The sequence below is a fragment of the Amblyraja radiata genome, chromosome 39, assembly GCF_010909765.2.
Source record: "Amblyraja radiata isolate CabotCenter1 chromosome 39, sAmbRad1.1.pri, whole genome shotgun sequence".
In the NCBI taxonomy this organism is placed as follows: Eukaryota; Metazoa; Chordata; class Chondrichthyes; order Rajiformes; family Rajidae; genus Amblyraja; species Amblyraja radiata.
The window spans coordinates 10,104,030-10,120,481 of NC_045994.1; the positions used below are offsets into that span (position 1 = coordinate 10,104,030).

General features: G+C 41.7%; 1 protein-coding gene across 10 annotated transcripts in view; it reads right to left on the reverse strand.

The window, feature by feature from the left end:
- aak1 (AP2 associated kinase 1) overlaps positions 1 to 16,452 on the reverse strand; it is a 98,952-nt gene that overhangs the window by 37,658 nt on the left and 44,842 nt on the right. For 9 of the 10 annotated variants that reach the window (XM_033013775.1, XM_033013772.1, XM_033013774.1 and 6 more), the window contains exons 8-14: positions 14,838 to 14,941; positions 13,842 to 13,921; positions 12,706 to 12,860; positions 9,002 to 9,321; positions 4,032 to 4,253; positions 2,049 to 2,287; positions 945 to 1,102 (exon numbers count right to left, since the gene is read on the reverse strand). In XM_033013775.1, coding sequence (XP_032869666.1) covers positions 945 to 1,102; positions 2,049 to 2,287; positions 4,032 to 4,253; positions 9,002 to 9,321; positions 12,706 to 12,860; positions 13,842 to 13,921; positions 14,838 to 14,941 — 1,278 coding nt within the window. The remainder of the gene's footprint in view (positions 1 to 944; positions 1,103 to 2,048; positions 2,288 to 4,031; positions 4,254 to 9,001; positions 9,322 to 12,705; positions 12,861 to 13,841; positions 13,922 to 14,837; positions 14,942 to 16,452) is intronic. The other variant, XM_033013778.1, reaches the window with a different exon arrangement.

The following is a 16,452-nucleotide window of genomic DNA, read 5'->3' on the forward strand; positions in this document are numbered from 1 at the left end:
TTATTGTTACTGTGTATGACTGCAGGCAACGTAATTTCGCTCAGACCGAAAGGTCTGAATGACAATAAAGGAATCAAATTTCAACAGTGCAACTGGGAATAGTTAAGAATCAATAGTTGCTGCATTGCTCAAGCTGCAGCAGCAGCATTTCTTCTAATGATGCCAAGAGCCCAGATACACTCGGAAAAACACAGGATTTAAATTGTTTGTGTTAATCGACAGCACGCTTGGAAATGTGGTGTCTTTGTGAAGTAAACAGGAATGAAAATATGGTTAACCATACAGAAGTAGCCACACTCACTCTCAATTATGCTAATGGCTACTACATTTTCCCTTTGTTCTACGAAAGATCAAAGTTACACCATCATTCATTCCCAAGTGCTAAAATAATGCTGGATTGAACGCTTAATTTGATCACGTGAATTTTCTTTGTCCACTTTCGGAATTAATTCATCTGCTTCATTTGAAAGATTTTCAGGACGTTCAATATTACTAATTCATGACAATTCATAAGTGGGGAGACAGGTCAAACCTTCAAAAAATAATTTGATAATTGGAGAATAAACTTCAGTGATACAATGAAAGGTGGAGGGGGTTACACTGACTGGATTACTTTAGTTTAGTTTAGAGATAAAGTGCGGAAATAGGCCCTTCGGCCCACCGAGTCCCTGACGATCCCGTACACTAACACTATCCTACACATACTAGGGGCAATTTACAAATTTACCAAGCCAATTACCTAACAGACCTGTACGTCTTTCGTGTGGGAGGCAACCGGAGCACTCGGTGAAAAAGCACGCAGATCCTGGGGAGAGCATCAAATTCCGTACATACAAGCATCCATAGTCAGGATTGAACCCGAGTCTCTGTAAGTCAGCAACTCTACCGCTGCGCCACCGTGCTGCCCACTACTCTTGTGAAGTATTCTTCAATTTTATACTTACTCTCTTTGAGCTTTTCAAAGTCCTTGTTGAGTAGTTCCTCTGCAGTAAGCTTGGAGAAATTGTCATCAGCAAATGGGTTCCATGTAGAAACATCAGGAGGATTGTACACATTTTGTTGGGAAGTCCTAGGAGAGCCTGAGGGAGTGGTGGTTGCTGACCTGATTGGAAAAAGGTCTTGTGGTGAATACCTTACTTTGGTTGGTTTCAACGTATTAAACACACCCTTCTGTCACTAAATTCAGTTAAGAACAACCCAATAGTTTTGTAGATAAATGTATTCCCCTTGTATTGCAGTCAGAGTGGTCCAAATTCAATTTATGCTCTACGCAGAGCTGAATGCCTTAGATTGGACTAGGAATTCCCCCAAGAATTCCTGGACTAGGTACAGTTGGTAAGACCAACTCCATAAGACCTAGTGCGTGGATCGAACTTTGGAAATACAATAACTCCAGCAGTGCAGGTTTAAACCTGCAACTGCAGTTCCTTTCTACACAAGAAATTCACTGTGTTTTGTACATGTGACAATAAAGCACTATTGAACATGAGGGGTGGAGGGATTGTGTTTTTGAGTGAGATTGGGGTTAAACAAAAGAGCCAGTGATTATTCATTGAAGTACTGACAGATATAATATTGAGTACTCCGTTCCGAAACAGGAACATCACTTGGTGTCTGGAATTACCATTTGCTCTTAAAGAGGTGTGAATTTGTAACTCGTTACGGAATGGAATAGAATATACAGCCTGCATGGTGCATTTAAAAAGCCAGCTGAATAACGACACTTGAGCGGAACAAATTGAGGGTGATTGAGGCAGAATAATAGAGGCATTTGAAACTTGGAAAGGCAAGTGGATATGCATGATGTGCAGGTAGTTAAAATGGTCTTGGCATCATGTTCGGTACAGATATTGTGGGCCAAAGAGTCTATTGTTGTGCTATACTGTTCTATGTTCTATAAAGAAAGATAGGAAGAGACTTTAAGGAGTCATAATAGATTATATTGTCTGCTCGAACCATAAAATTTATTGCAATTCCTTCAAGACAAATGATTATAATTACACCAGGCAAGGAAATGACTGTTCATTATCAAAATAAATGAAACCTACTTGGATTTGTTTAAACCAGCCTCTGCAGCAGCAGCAGCCAGCAGCTGGGTTGATTTACTGACTGGAACTCCAAATACTGCACTGTACGTGACATCGCTCAGAATCCTCCTGTGCCCTGCACGCTGAGTCTTGGGGGACAACGGAGGAGTCACAGACACCGGCACCAGTTTTGGAGACGGGTTTGGTGCCACCTGCGGCGGTGGTGGTGGAGGCGGTGGCTGCGGCAGTGGAACCTGGGTCTGCAAGGGAAACCAGCCAGCGGAAATCAGTGCATTACACAACATACACCTGCAATCACAAACAGTGGTCAAAATGCGGCTTTGGGAGTGATTGTTTCGTTTAGAGATAGATACAGTGCGGAAGCAAGCCCTTCGGCCCACCAAGTCCGCACCGACCAGCGATCCCCACACATTAACACTATCCTACAGTAAGGATATTTTTTACATTTATACCAAACCAATTAACCTACAAACCTGCAAGTCTTTGGAGTGTGGTAGGAAACCGAAATTCTCGGAGAAAACCCACGCAGGTCATGGGGTGAATATACATACTCCATACAGACAAGCACCTGTAGCCAGGATCGAACCCACGTCTCTGGCTCTGTAATAACTGTACGGCAGCAACTCTACCGCTGCGCAAACTTGCCGCACAAATCAGTTTCACCAAATGAACAGCAACTGTTAAAGACATACTGATCTATAATGATACAGTATTCAAATTCAATCTGAGCACACTTATTCTGATTTCTGCTTTTGCTTTCCAGGATTAAGAAAACAAAAACGCCGTGAAAGTTTTCATGTAGCACGTGATTTCTGGTAGCTCTCTCGTTGTTGTGGTTCAGTTGTCGAGCAGATAACAGGTAACTGAACCATCCTACCAACAACTAGAGAACAGTCCTGAGCTACTATCTACTTCATTGGAGACCCTCGGACTATCCTTGATCGGATTTTACCTTGTACTGAACGTTATTCATGTTATTCCCTTTATCCTGTATATCTGTACACTGTGGATTGCTCGAATGCAATCATGCATAGTTTTCCACTGACTGGTTAGCACGCAACAAAAGCTTTTCACTGTACCTCAATGCATGCAATAATAATCCAACCTAAGCTAAATCATAAAATAGTTCAGACAGCTTTGTCTAGCAGTTGCGAAGCTGATTCATTTTAGTGCCTACAATTTCCATGTAACATTATCACTTGGAAAAATCAGATTTGGCCAATTTTGTGGCTTGTGTGGACTAGGGGTTGAAATCAGAGAAATACCTCTTTTTTATTTTTTTAGGTATGAACGCTGACTGTATGAAAATGGAAACAATTAGACATAGCCTGTATTAGAAAGATGACCACAGGGGGAAGGAGTGAACAAAATTGCTTCATTGCAAACAGCAATGTAAGTATGACAGGCTGCACAATTATAAGCAATATTTTTTTTGTTAATGAAAACTTTAATTAGGTGTAAATTTCATATTTGTATAAATGTTGGGGTAACAATATATTCTCTTATTTCCTTATGACATAGGAGAAGGGCATTTTGGCACATCAGTTTTATGCTTGCTCAATGAGCAATCCCATTCCCCGCTCATTTTCCCTGTAACCCATCCTCTATACTAATCCGTTAATCAGCCTAAGAGTCTACAAATATTATCTACTTGATACGTGGGACAATATATGGTACTCAACTAACCAACCAAACTGTATGTCTTTGGAATATGGGAGGAAACCAGACCAACTGGAGAAAACCCACATGGTCACGTGCAGAATGGGCAAACTCCACACAGGCAAGATGGAGGTCAGGATTGAACCTAGATTACAGGAGCTGTGAGGAAGCAGTTCTACCAGCTGTACCCTGGTGCTGCTGATTTACGAGGTGTATTGGTCTCTTGGCCCATGCTTCCCACTCATCTGCCCATAAAGGCACATCTCACTTCTCTGCAAATGTTTGTATTATAAGGGTTTAAACGCTCAATTTGCAAACTCTTACCATTCCCTGTTCCTGAGAGGCTGCTTGTGCACCTGCAGCATGTTGCTGCGGAAGGGGCAATTGTGTGTGTGCTGCAGTCAGCTGCGGCTGGACATTAGCAGGGTGCTGGCTCGCAAACTGCATCTGCTGCATGGCTGTGGAAAGCTGGTGTTGCTGGAGATAGAAATTCTGCATCATCTGATGTTGCATTACTTGTTGCTGGCCTTGCTGTATCGCGTGGTACTGGCGCACAAACACATGCAAATAAAACACTCAAAATCAATTAAAATAAATCAATAATATAAAGAATAAAATAATGAAAAAGGAAAAGGAATAAGTTGACAACTTGGATTTCACCAATGCCAGATGATGACTGACCAGTATAAATACAGGCACCACAAGTCTGCTTTATCAAAGGATAAGCTTGACTGCAGTAAAATAAACATCAATCTGGAGCAAGTAGATTGAGGTAAAGGGAATGAGACAAGTTTATTCAGCGCATAATTGAAATGAAATCTTAAAATGATTTAAACAATATAAAATAGTTTGCCGTGTTGTGACATTTTTACATAAAGACAGTGGGCCAGAGGTTTATAGGCAAGAACAAGATGACTTTTTGGTTTTAATATCATAAGTTACGAGAGGGTTTCTGGCCAAGGCATGCAGTCTTGGCCTTGGAATGCATGCTTTTTTCAAAAGCAGCATTTATTCCAATTGTACACTTTGTCAGTCTAAATTATATGTTCAAACTGAACAGAGAACATAACGTTAGAGCTGTTCCCTCACATCTCCAGAAACCCGGGTTCGATCCTAACCACGTGTGTGAAGTTTGTATGTTCTCTCTGTCACCGCATGGGCTTTATCCGGATGCTTCGGTTTCTTCCCACCTTTCAAAGATGTGCAGGTTTGTACGTTAAATTGACTTCTGTAAATTGCCCCTAGATGCAAAAGTAGGATAGTGTATGGGTGATCGATGGTTGGCATGGACTTGGTGGGCCGAAGGGCCTGTTTCCATACTTTATGTGTAAACTAAACTAAACAAAATTAAATTATAGTTGTTCAAACCTACAACCTAAACCTAGTCTTCTAACTCAGGACCAGGAATACTAGCAATATAATCATAAGTCTAGACAACCACTAATTGCAGAGGTAATTAAATGAGTTGGCAAAATAATGTTCTGCGGGACTTATTTACACACTAGTGCATGACTTCTATATACACTGGGCAGTCATGGGCAGTCATGATCAATGAGTTGACAAATAGATGGTGAAATTGTAAGCATTCTGTAAAATAGAAAACCCAATCAAACAGAATAAAAGGTAGACCAGACCAATGATTGATAATATGAAGAAATTAAATCATAAAAAATGATGAAGTTTCTCTGCACTTGTCTTCCTTTTTAATATAATTAACTATTGAAGTTGCTGCACAATTACTTTGCACAAATACACATAGGGGATATTTAGAAAAATGACAGTTTCAAATATAAAATTGATTGCCACGGCATCATATTCTACCTATCATTGCGCATTTTGTGCATGATCAATATATTGCCACATTGGTACACCAACACAAAAACCTTATCTAAGCCTGAATTAATAAAATATACAATCTTGGGCTAGTAATGTACTTGCAAGCTGCATAGTTCCATTTGTAAAATTCCAAAATATATAAAGGGTCTCCAGAATTCAAAACAAAAAAAAGCACTCCAGAATATCTTAAAAATAATTGCATTGCAAACTTTGCATGACCTGCTGATGCACAGATGCAGCACTAAAAGTGCACGGCTTCCTTTCACATACCAAAATGTTTCCATTTAAATTGCTATTGCCCCCGGTACCATTTCCCTGTTTCTATCTGTACTGAAGCAAGTTCCACCCTGCCCCCAACTAGTTTAATTAATGATACCAGGGAATGGTGCGCATGGGGTTTGGTAAGGCATTCAAAGTACCACACTGGCCACTTGTTACAAAGATAAAGGCCTGGGGAATGGGGGAAATAAGGGGACAGTGATAGTGTGGATACCACATGAACTCAGTGATGCAAAGCCTGATTATGGAAGTTAGCAATGGTGTTTCAAAATTTAGCATCACCACCATATATATATATATCTATATTACTAAAAGTCTGTTCTTGACCGGTTTTGGCTTTCTGTGCTGCGATTTCCGAGGGTACGCGGCCACCTACGGCCGTCATTTTGGCCACCTCGCTCAGAGCCCCCCTCCGCCGCATGTGTGCCGAGGATTTTTCCCGTCGATGAAAATTGACAGAGATATTAATGTTTTTACAAAATTCCCCATTCTCTCTGCTGCCCCTGCTGGAGGGAGGGGGAGGGACTATAAAACCAGGAAGTGGTGTGCCTCAATCAGTCTCTGCAAGTGGTGTGCCTCAATCAGTCTCTGCAAGTGGTGTGCCTCAATCAGAGCTCGGAATGACACTGACAAATGTCTACAGCACTGTGAGTACCCTTAATTTGGTTTGAAAATGAAAATATGGTTAGAGGTAAAAAAGCACTGCCTGCAAATGGTTGTTTGGGTTGAAGTAAAAAGGCACTCTCTCCCCCCCCATCCCCTCCCCCCTCCTCCTCTCCCCCCTCTCCTCCCCTCTCCTCCCCCCTCTCCTCCCCTCCCCCTCCTCTCCCCTCCCCCCCCTCCTCCTTCCCCCTCTCCTCCTCCTTCCCCCTCCCCTCCTCCTCCCTCCCCCCCTCCTCCCCCTCCCCCCCTCCCCCCCTCCCCCCCCCCCCCCTCCCCCTCCCTCCCTCCCCACCTCTCCTCCCCTCCCTCTCCTCACCCCCCTCTCCTCTCCCTCCCTCCTCCCCCCCTCTCCTCCCTCCCCCCCTCTCCTCTCCTCTCCCCCTCTCTCCCCTCTTTTTCTCCCCCTCCTCCCCTCCATCTCCTCCCCCATCATCCCTCCCCTAAACTCCCCTCCCCTCCACACACCCCTACCCCCTCCCCTCCACCCTCCCTCCCCCTCCCTGCTCCCCACCTCTCCCCCGCCCCTCATCTCACCCCCCTCTTAGCACCCCCTCTCTCCTCCCCCTCTCTCCCCCCCCCTCTCTCTCTCTCTCCCCCCCCCTCCTCCCCTCCATTAGCGTGTGCGGGGGGGGGGTAGTTAGTGTGTGATGCTGCATGCCGCCTCCCCCCCCCCCCCACAACCGCACGTTGGTGGAACAGACCCAACGGGTCTGCACTTTGTCTAGTATATATATATATGATCTGTATATATGTGTATATGCGAGTATGTGTATAGATATATGCGCACACACACATTGAACTTATTTTTCTCATTTATTATATAGGTTACAGTGTACTATGTTTACATATTCTGTTGTGCTGCTGCAAGTCAGTAAGAATTCTATTCTATCTAGGACACATGACAATAAAACACTCTCGACTCTTGACCCATAGGGAAGAGAGAGGGAGTATGGGAAGATGAGAAAGGATTTTGAAAGAATAAAGTTTCACATTTCAGTGAGTGGGTGGAGCCAGAGTTTGTAATTTTAAATTAAGTACCAAAAATATAGAAACAAATTGAGGAAGTATTATATCACTGATACACTTTTGTACACCGGTGAGACCGTTCAGAGATCGTTTCGCTGAACACCTCTGCGCAGACCGCCTTAACCTACCTGATCTCCCGGTTGCTCAGCACTTTAATTCCCCCTCCAATACCCAACCTGACCCAGCGCAAATTGGAGGGGCAGCACCTCATATTTTGCTTGGGTAGCTTACACCCCAGCGGTATGAACATTGACTTCTCTAACTTCAAATAGCCCTTGCTTTCCCTCTCTTCATCCCCTCCCTCTTCCCAGTTCTCCCACTTCTTACTGTCTCCGACTACATTCTATCTCTATCCCGCCCACTCCCCTGACATCAGTCTGAAGAAGGGTCTTGACCCGAAACATCACCCATTCTTCCCGAAACATCACCCATTCTTTCGCTCCAGAGGTGCTGCCTGTCCCACTGAGTTACTCCAGCATTTTGTGTCTCTTATATCACTATGGTATTGTTTTACCTAAATAAATGAGTGAAAGTTGGCTCCATTAAACAAAGAGTTGGACAGTTGTTGAGGATGAAGAAGCTGAATAGTTACCAAGGATATTGGGGTAGGTATGATAGGGCTTTCAAACAACAAGCATTAAATGCTGAACAATCTTCTTGTTTGTTATTTTACCGTGATTTTCAGATCTTAGCCGATTGTCAACCCCATGACCATCTCCACAATAGCATAACCTAAACCAGCATCTGTATCAGTTCTCAACATTCAGAAACAGAGCAATCCATAACCAAATCAAAGAATTTAGCAAATGTTCAGTGATTACAGTGATTGAAATTTTCAGATGCATTGTAAGCCACATTCATTTGAAAATAATGTTCTCTGATGTTCCCTGTTGATGTGCAAAATGGGCAAAATTGGGATCTTATAGAAACTTATAAAAGGACTGGACATGCTAGATGCAGGAAAAATGTTCTCAATGTTGGGCGAGTCCAGAACCAGGGGCCAGTCTCAGAATACAGGGGAGGTCATTTACGACTGAGGCGAGAAAACACTTTTTCACCCAGAGAGTTATGAATTTATGGAATTCCCTCCCACAGAGGGCAGTGGAGGCCAAATCACTGGATGGATTTAAGAGAGAGTTAGATAGAGCTCTAGAGGCTAGTGGAGTCTAGGGATATGGGGAGAAGGCAGGCACGGGTTATTGATAGGGGACGATCAGCCATGATCACAATGAATGGCGGTGCTGGCTCGAAGGGCCGAATGGCCTCCTCCTGCACCTATTTTCTATGTTTCTAAAATTATTGCACCAATGTTGTTTTCCAACACAAGCTCCAAATAATCTCCAGATAAGGTCCACAAATAGGAACGTATACATTTCATGGGCTGTAATTTTGAAATATCCTCACCAAGGTGAGCACGAAGGCAGAAAACATAGAGCAGGAGACTTACCATGAGAATGCTATCAACACATTAAATTGCATGTAACTTTTACCTGCTGCACCATTATCTGCTGCTGCTGCTGTTGCTGCTGGTATTGCTGCTGCTGTAGAAGCTGTGATTGCTGGAGGAAGAGCTGTGGTTGCACTGGAGTTTGTTGCGTGACTGGAGGAGGCTGCACTGTTGCTTGAGGCAGCTTCTGCTGCGCAGTTGCTTGCGGCTGAGGTTGTGCCTGTGCCTGTTTCTGCAGTGCCACTGCCTGTGTCTGCTTTTTCTGCAGCAACAGTTGTGGTTGTTGTAGCTGAGGTTTTGATTGTTGCAGGGCTGGTTGCAGGCCAGGGGGTTGGTTATTATGAGCCGTGCCAAGTACAATACCTGTAAGAAGAGAAACATTTGGAAATAGCACATCCTACAAAGGATGCTATTGAACTCTTTCTCTTATTCAAGAAGGAGGGTCTCGACCCGAAACGTCACCCATTCCTTCTCAACAGAGATGCTGGCTGTCCCGCTGTGTTGCTCCAGCTTTTTGTGTCTATCTTCTATTAGTTTAGTTTAGCTTAGAGATACACTGCGGAAACAGGCACATCGGCCCACTGTGTCCGCGCTAAATGCCGATCCCCGCACACTAGCACTATCCTACACACTAGGGATAATGCACAATTTTTACCGAAGCCAATTAACCTACAAACCTGGACTTCTTTGGAATGTGGGAGCAAACTGGAGCACCCGGATAAAACCCATGCGGTCACGGGGAGAACGTACAAACTCCATACAGACAGCAACCATAGTCAGGATCGAACCTGGGTCCCTGGCGCTGTAAATAAGCAACTCTACCGCTGCGCCACCGTGCAACTCATAAAAGAATTCCAAGTAGGTAACGCAAAAGAAAATTGAAATAATGTCCTGAATTTTTGGTACAATAGTGCTTTGGAAAATTTAAGTACAGTATTCTGTTATAATGGGATGGTTTACCTTTCTAATAAACTATGTGTTATAGAAAATCATGTTATAAAAACATTTGTCAATGGGGAAAAAAGGGCTGAGTTTCAGACTCATAACAGTGAAGTTATTTCTCCCACAGGATTCTCAAAAATGTAGGTCTTTTTAGTAGCTGCAAGTTTATTTTTGTTACTGCGAGTCAAAAATAAGAAAGGCGGTAAGGTACATTGTTTAAAAGAGTATCCTTGCACGAGTGACAATAGAAGCGATTCTTGTCAATTTCAATTGCCAGCCGCACGGAAACTGACAGACTATGTTCTTAAGAAATAATATTGTCTGATTACTGCATGGAGGTTACATGGAAACACATAGACTGTTGTTTTGCCCAAGACAGATTTATTTTCTGTTTTTCAATTTGAACTGATGCCAATTGTATTAGAAAAAATCAAGCCACAGAATAGCCCCAAATTAATTGGCATACAAAGATTGGATTACGTACATTTTTTTAATGACAGATGAGGATTTATAAAACTATAAAATGGTTGTTTACATTTTGAAATGTTTAAATTCAAATTCCAAAGAAACAATATCCCATAAGAGACACAATGCTGTAATGGAGGATGATTGTTAAATAATTAACATCCTGAATGAGGCAATGCAGAGGCACCACGTGCTCTCTGAGCACTCATTCAACCAAATTAAATGAGTACTTTATTCCATTTCCCTATCCTTACTGTATATCAGCTGAGACTCAATTATCAGCAATCTTAGACTAGTTCATGCAACATTCATTTCCAAAGGTGGTGAACAAAGCAATTGATAACAATAGACCCAAGAAATAGAGGATGTGGATTTAACGTGCCTGACAGAGAAGCAGGGACTGAAATGAGGAAAATCATGTCAGGCAGGGAGTAATCTCTGACCTGGAATTAACTGCCTGAGCGAGTAGTGAAGGCAGATTCAACTGAATGTCTTACAGAGAAGAACTGGAAAGATATCTACATCATCTTCTATATCTCTCGTTTCCCTTTCCCTTGATTTCAGTCTGAAGAAGGGTCTCGACCCGAAACGTCACCCGCTCCTTCTCGTCAGAGCAAGGTGGAATAGTTTTATAATTCCCTAGCCTTAAGTTCGTTCCATGTAAACCAGCGGATTTAAACTGTCAGAAGTAAACTTGTGAAATCCTACACATGCCAATTACATATGTGGTTATCATCATGCCTGACCAATCCTTGAGAATGAATCATCCATATGACAGGAGCAATCTCGAGATTTGATCCAATTTGATCTCCAGAGTTGACTTGAAATAGCTTAGCACAAAACTCCACTATTAAACTCAAAGTTTTACATTTCCAAGTAAACTTAGATGGTGGGAAAGGTATTGGTAAATGTTGGGAAAAGAGTAGGTGGCAAGAATTGAGTCTTCATGGTAAACAATGTGATCTGATGGCTCCTCATTAACTATAGTGATTTGTATCCAGAGCACAAGGCAAGTTGCCCAAATCTTCTGGACATAGCAATTCAGAGGTAATCATTCTCAGGTAGCTTGGGAAATAAAAGATATGCCAACCAGTTAGAATATCTTGTACAATTTATAATTTATATTGCTGCAGGAGCCAAGGGTAAATCTATAATTCTTATCGATTTCATCCGCTACAGGTCTACCTTTTCCAGGCAACAATCAATGAGGCCAATGGAATGCCAAGCAACATGGACCAAAAAAGTGAAGAAAGCCAAACCGCAAAGTGATCTAATCAGACCACATCTTTCGTGTCCGATTTTAGGTGCAGTATGGAAGTTCAAGTTCGAGAGTGCAGCGTTGAACTCTAAATTGACTGTAACAAAAGGTTTTGGCATTTTTGGAAACTTGAATTTGTGTCTTGAAGGAAGCAAGGTAGTTTTCCAAACTGTATACTAGACACTAAACAGAATTTAAAATTATGTCACCTTCATACAATAAAATTGACACAGGAAAAGCATAGGGGAAAAATTGCTTAATTCATGATCAATTTTGAGATCATAAAAATGCCCAGAAAGGTTCATTCAGAGAAATCTTACGACGGAACAGAGTGTGCCATCGCAGCAGTCTCTATTATGTAGAATGTAGAGCTCTGAAACCAATACATAGACAATCTTCCCCACGTCATCCAGAGATGGGGTGAGAGGGATCTATGAGTGCAGGTACACAGTTGTTTGAAAGTGGAATCACAGTTAGATAGGGTGGTCAAGAAGGCTTTCGGCACTTTGGCCTTCAGAAGTTGGGATGTTATGTTACAGTTGGACAAGATGTTGATGAGGCCACATTTGGAATTTTGTGTTCAGTTTGGGTCACCCTACTACAGGAAAGATGCTGTTGAGCTGGCAGGAATACAGAGAGGATTTAAGAGGATGTTGCCAGGACGAGGGCCTGAGCTGTAAGGAGAGGTCAGGCAGGCTTGAACGATGAGGGGTGATCTTGTATAAGATCATGAGGAGAATAGATACTTCCTTGCAGGGAAAATCATCTTGGGGTTCTCTCGTTCACTGACTCACAAAAAGATCCAACCGATATCTCTGGATTATTCTATTGAAATTAGAATTCTCAGTGTTACTATGAATACTTCTTCTAAGATGGAAAACCATAAGACTGAAGTTTGTTAAAACATTTTGACTAGGTTGTATGCACAAAAAAGTAGGTGGCATTAACACTTGTGCTCACTCTCCACTCATTATTGTACCAGAAATCTGACGGAAACATTTAAATATCGATTACAGTTCTTGCAGGCCAACAATAGAGGCATTTCAACAAAAGACAGAGAAGATGGATGCAATTCATCAGACCTGCTGGTGGTACAACTGCCTGAGCAGACGGCCTCTTTCGTGGTGTCAGTGAGGGCTGAATCGGTAGCATCCCTGGGTTGGCTGGAGCCTGCCCAGCTTTGGGCCTTTGGCGAGGAGCTATTGAGGTCTCAGTGGGAGGAGTTGGGTCTGTAAGCCTTGAGAAAATTAAGTATCCTTAGTGTGTGGGAAAGATACGGTACCAACATTCAATTGATCATAACATGCATCTTTCTTCAACCTTTTCAATATTTCTTTCTTCGAACTCCAATCAAGTTCAGAAGAACAAATATTCAGTAGAATGAAAATTGCCGAATAGCATGAACCATTCTTATCTAAGTCCATGGAGTTCTCAAAGGAGTTTTGTGCTTTTCACTTTTATTATCTTAGTGCTAAGTGTAATCAAATGAGTATTTTTTAATTCAAATAAATAAATACAAAATAGATTATTTAACAATCATAATTCGAGTCATAATCAGAGACATACATACAGCATGGACATCCTTCGGCCCCACTTGTCATGCTGACCAAGATGCCCCATCTGCCTGCATTTGTCCCATATCCCTCAAACATCTATCCATGTTCCTGTCCAAATGTTCTCCAGAAATTGCTATAGTACTTGTCTCAACAACCTCCCCTGGTAGCTAGTTCCATACACCCACCACCCTCTGAGTGAATTGAATACTTTATTGTCATATATGACAAGTCACAGTGAAACCCTCCTTAAATGTACCATTTCAATAATCTACATTGAACAATTTTTATAGTGTTGCCCAATAATTAAATGGAAAATATTTGCTTCATTCCTCTATGTGCAGTAAGAGGTTTTCCTCACGACTAACGTCACTAAAATGTTCTGAAAACAATGTCATTTTCAGTCACCATCAGTTTCCATATAAAGACTTATGACGAATTCCAGCTATAAGGCATTCATACGATGTTGAAACAAGTTCATTTGATGTCTCAAACGTGACAACTGATCGACCTCAGCCTACCTCTAACTCCCAACCAGCTCCACAACTATTCAACCACAATGTCACTCATGATGGTAGGTGAAATATTCATCCCAAAAGTCTATTACAGCTTTTCCTTAAAAGGCAAGCACCTGCTCCATTTAATTACATGAAAGTGATGCAAACCTCGCCTTGGGCTGTGTCTTCTTAGCAGCCGCTTCACTGGCTTTCACTGGCTCAACAAGCTTTGCTGGAATGGGTGAGTTCTGCAGAACAAAGTAATTATACAATTATTGATGAGTTCACTAACTTAATTGCAGCTCAATAATATCACCATTTGCTCATATTTTTTAATCTATCCCGATCAAAGAAAGTTCATGGGCTATGTTGCCTTACATTGCATTTGCTATAAAATCCACAAAAGAGATGAATGAGCTGTGCATACATGTGCACAAGCTAATTTTATTTCCTCCACCCATTAAAAACTCAAAAGGTTTCTGACACTTACTGTACATTGATAAACCACGGCACTTCAACCATAATTTCTCACTTAATTTAGCTAGATGTGTAAATATTCAGAAACAAGGAACTGCAGATACTGGTTTACAAACAAAACAGACACAAAGTGCTGGAGTAACTCAGCGAGTCAGGCAGCGTCTCTGGAGAACATGGGTAGGGAAGGGTCTCGACCCGAAACATTCCCCATCCATGTTCTCCAGAGATGCTGCCTGACCTGCTAAGTTACACCAGTACTTTGTGTCTTTTTTGTGTAAATATTCAATGAACACAGGCTGGATTGTACGTACACAGAACTCCACTCACTGATAGAACCTATAATAAATGTTATTTGGAACTTGACACTAAAGTGAGGTCAGTAATTTGTTTTAAACAAAGAATGTATAATTTCACTCTGATTTCTCCAATTTCAAAAGTTTGCTTGGCACTTCCATTCATGGACAAGATCAATATCTAATAGTGTTAAGACTCACAGTAACAAGATGGGCTCACTTCATTTCATGGAGGCCAAACACACTGTGTCATCCCACCAAACTATCGGTTACTTGCTGATAGTACATCTCAATTGGACATGGATTGGTTTAACATTGATAAACATTGATATTTTACATGCACTGTTAATAGACATCTTACATGCAATCGAATTCAAATTATTTCTAGACTTACACCAGCGTTCTGAACAGGGCATTCCTTCCTAATTTGTTTAAAAGCAAAGTGGGACACCTGATAAATATCTGGCCTCTTGTCAGGGTCTGGTTCAAGCATGAATCCTGCAAAGTGAAACCAGTGTGAGTGGACAATTTCACATTAGCATTAAAGCAGTTTTACTTTTAAGAAAACATTTATCAAATTTCCATTCCGCAATAACATTATTTTAACCATGCATGTTTGGAAACAGATTTCATTTTTACTTCTATAACATGTTTCCTCCTGCACTTCCATTTTCAACGTCCTTTTAGAAACATAGAAAATAGGTGCAGGAGTAGGCCATTCGGCCCTTCGAGCCTGCACCGCCATTCAATATGATCATGGCTGATCATCCAACTCAGTATCCCATCCCTGCCTTCTCTCCATACCCTCTGATCCCTTTAGCCACAAGGGCCATATCTAACTCCCTCTTAAATATAGTCAATGAACTGGCCTCAACTACCTTCTGTGGCAGAGAATTCCACAGATTCACCATTCTCTGTGTAAAAAATGATTTTCTCATCTCGGTCCTAAAAGACTTCCCTCTTATCCTTAAACTGTGACCCCTAGTTCTGGACTTCCCCAACATCGGGAATAATCTTCCTGCATCTAGCCTGTCCAACCCCTTAAGAATGTTGTACGTTTCTATAAGATCCCCCCTCAATCTTCTAAATTCTAGCGTGTACAAGCCGAGTCTATCCAGTCTTTCTTCATATGAAAGTCCTGCCATCCCAGGAATCAGTCTGGTGAACCCTCTCTGTACTCCCTCTATGGCAAGAATGTATTTCCTCAGATTAGGAGACCAAAACTGTACGCAATACTCCGGGTGTGGTCTCACCAAGACCCTGTACAACTGCAGTAGAACCTCCCTGCTCCTATACTTATGACTGCTCCTATACTTATGACAGGTCTATTCTTGTGCATTAACTGAAACAAAATGTATTGCAGATGCAATCAAAACCTGAAGCATGTCTACATTTCAGCATGTTATCCCATTCTAGTTTCCCTCTGGACCTAGCATTATTCAACCTAGATTTCAGGCCTTGAACAATAATAATATTTGGATATGCCATTGTGAGAGGAAAATGAGTGCCTCAGGATTTTACGATCAGGTAAGCTCCTCCTGAAAGTATAGATAAGACATTGGGAAGGAAGTTGGGAAGCATAGATTAAAATTCACATCTAATCACTGCGACACAGTATGCAGACATTGCAAAGTGACCAAACTGCCTATGATTAATATGGATAGTATACATTCAATTCCTTCACCTACAAAAGCTAACTTTTATTCAAGTTTTAATTCCTGTTCACTTGATTTGTGATAAAGTAAATTCTGCATAAATGAAACAAAGGTATACCAAACGGTAAGATTATCAAAATAATTTCCCAACAATGTTTTACTCTTTTAGGAAAAATAGCTCTCAATGTTAATGGATGCATTCATTTCAATTCAATTAAGTAATTGCTCAATACCACAAGATTCTGACTGCCCCTGGGAAAGACCAGCCTCACATTAAAATCTTGTTTTCCACTGTATTCTCTTCTCCAGTAGCCGATCCTTATTGTTTTGTCAGCAGCCGCAATTCCTTCTCAT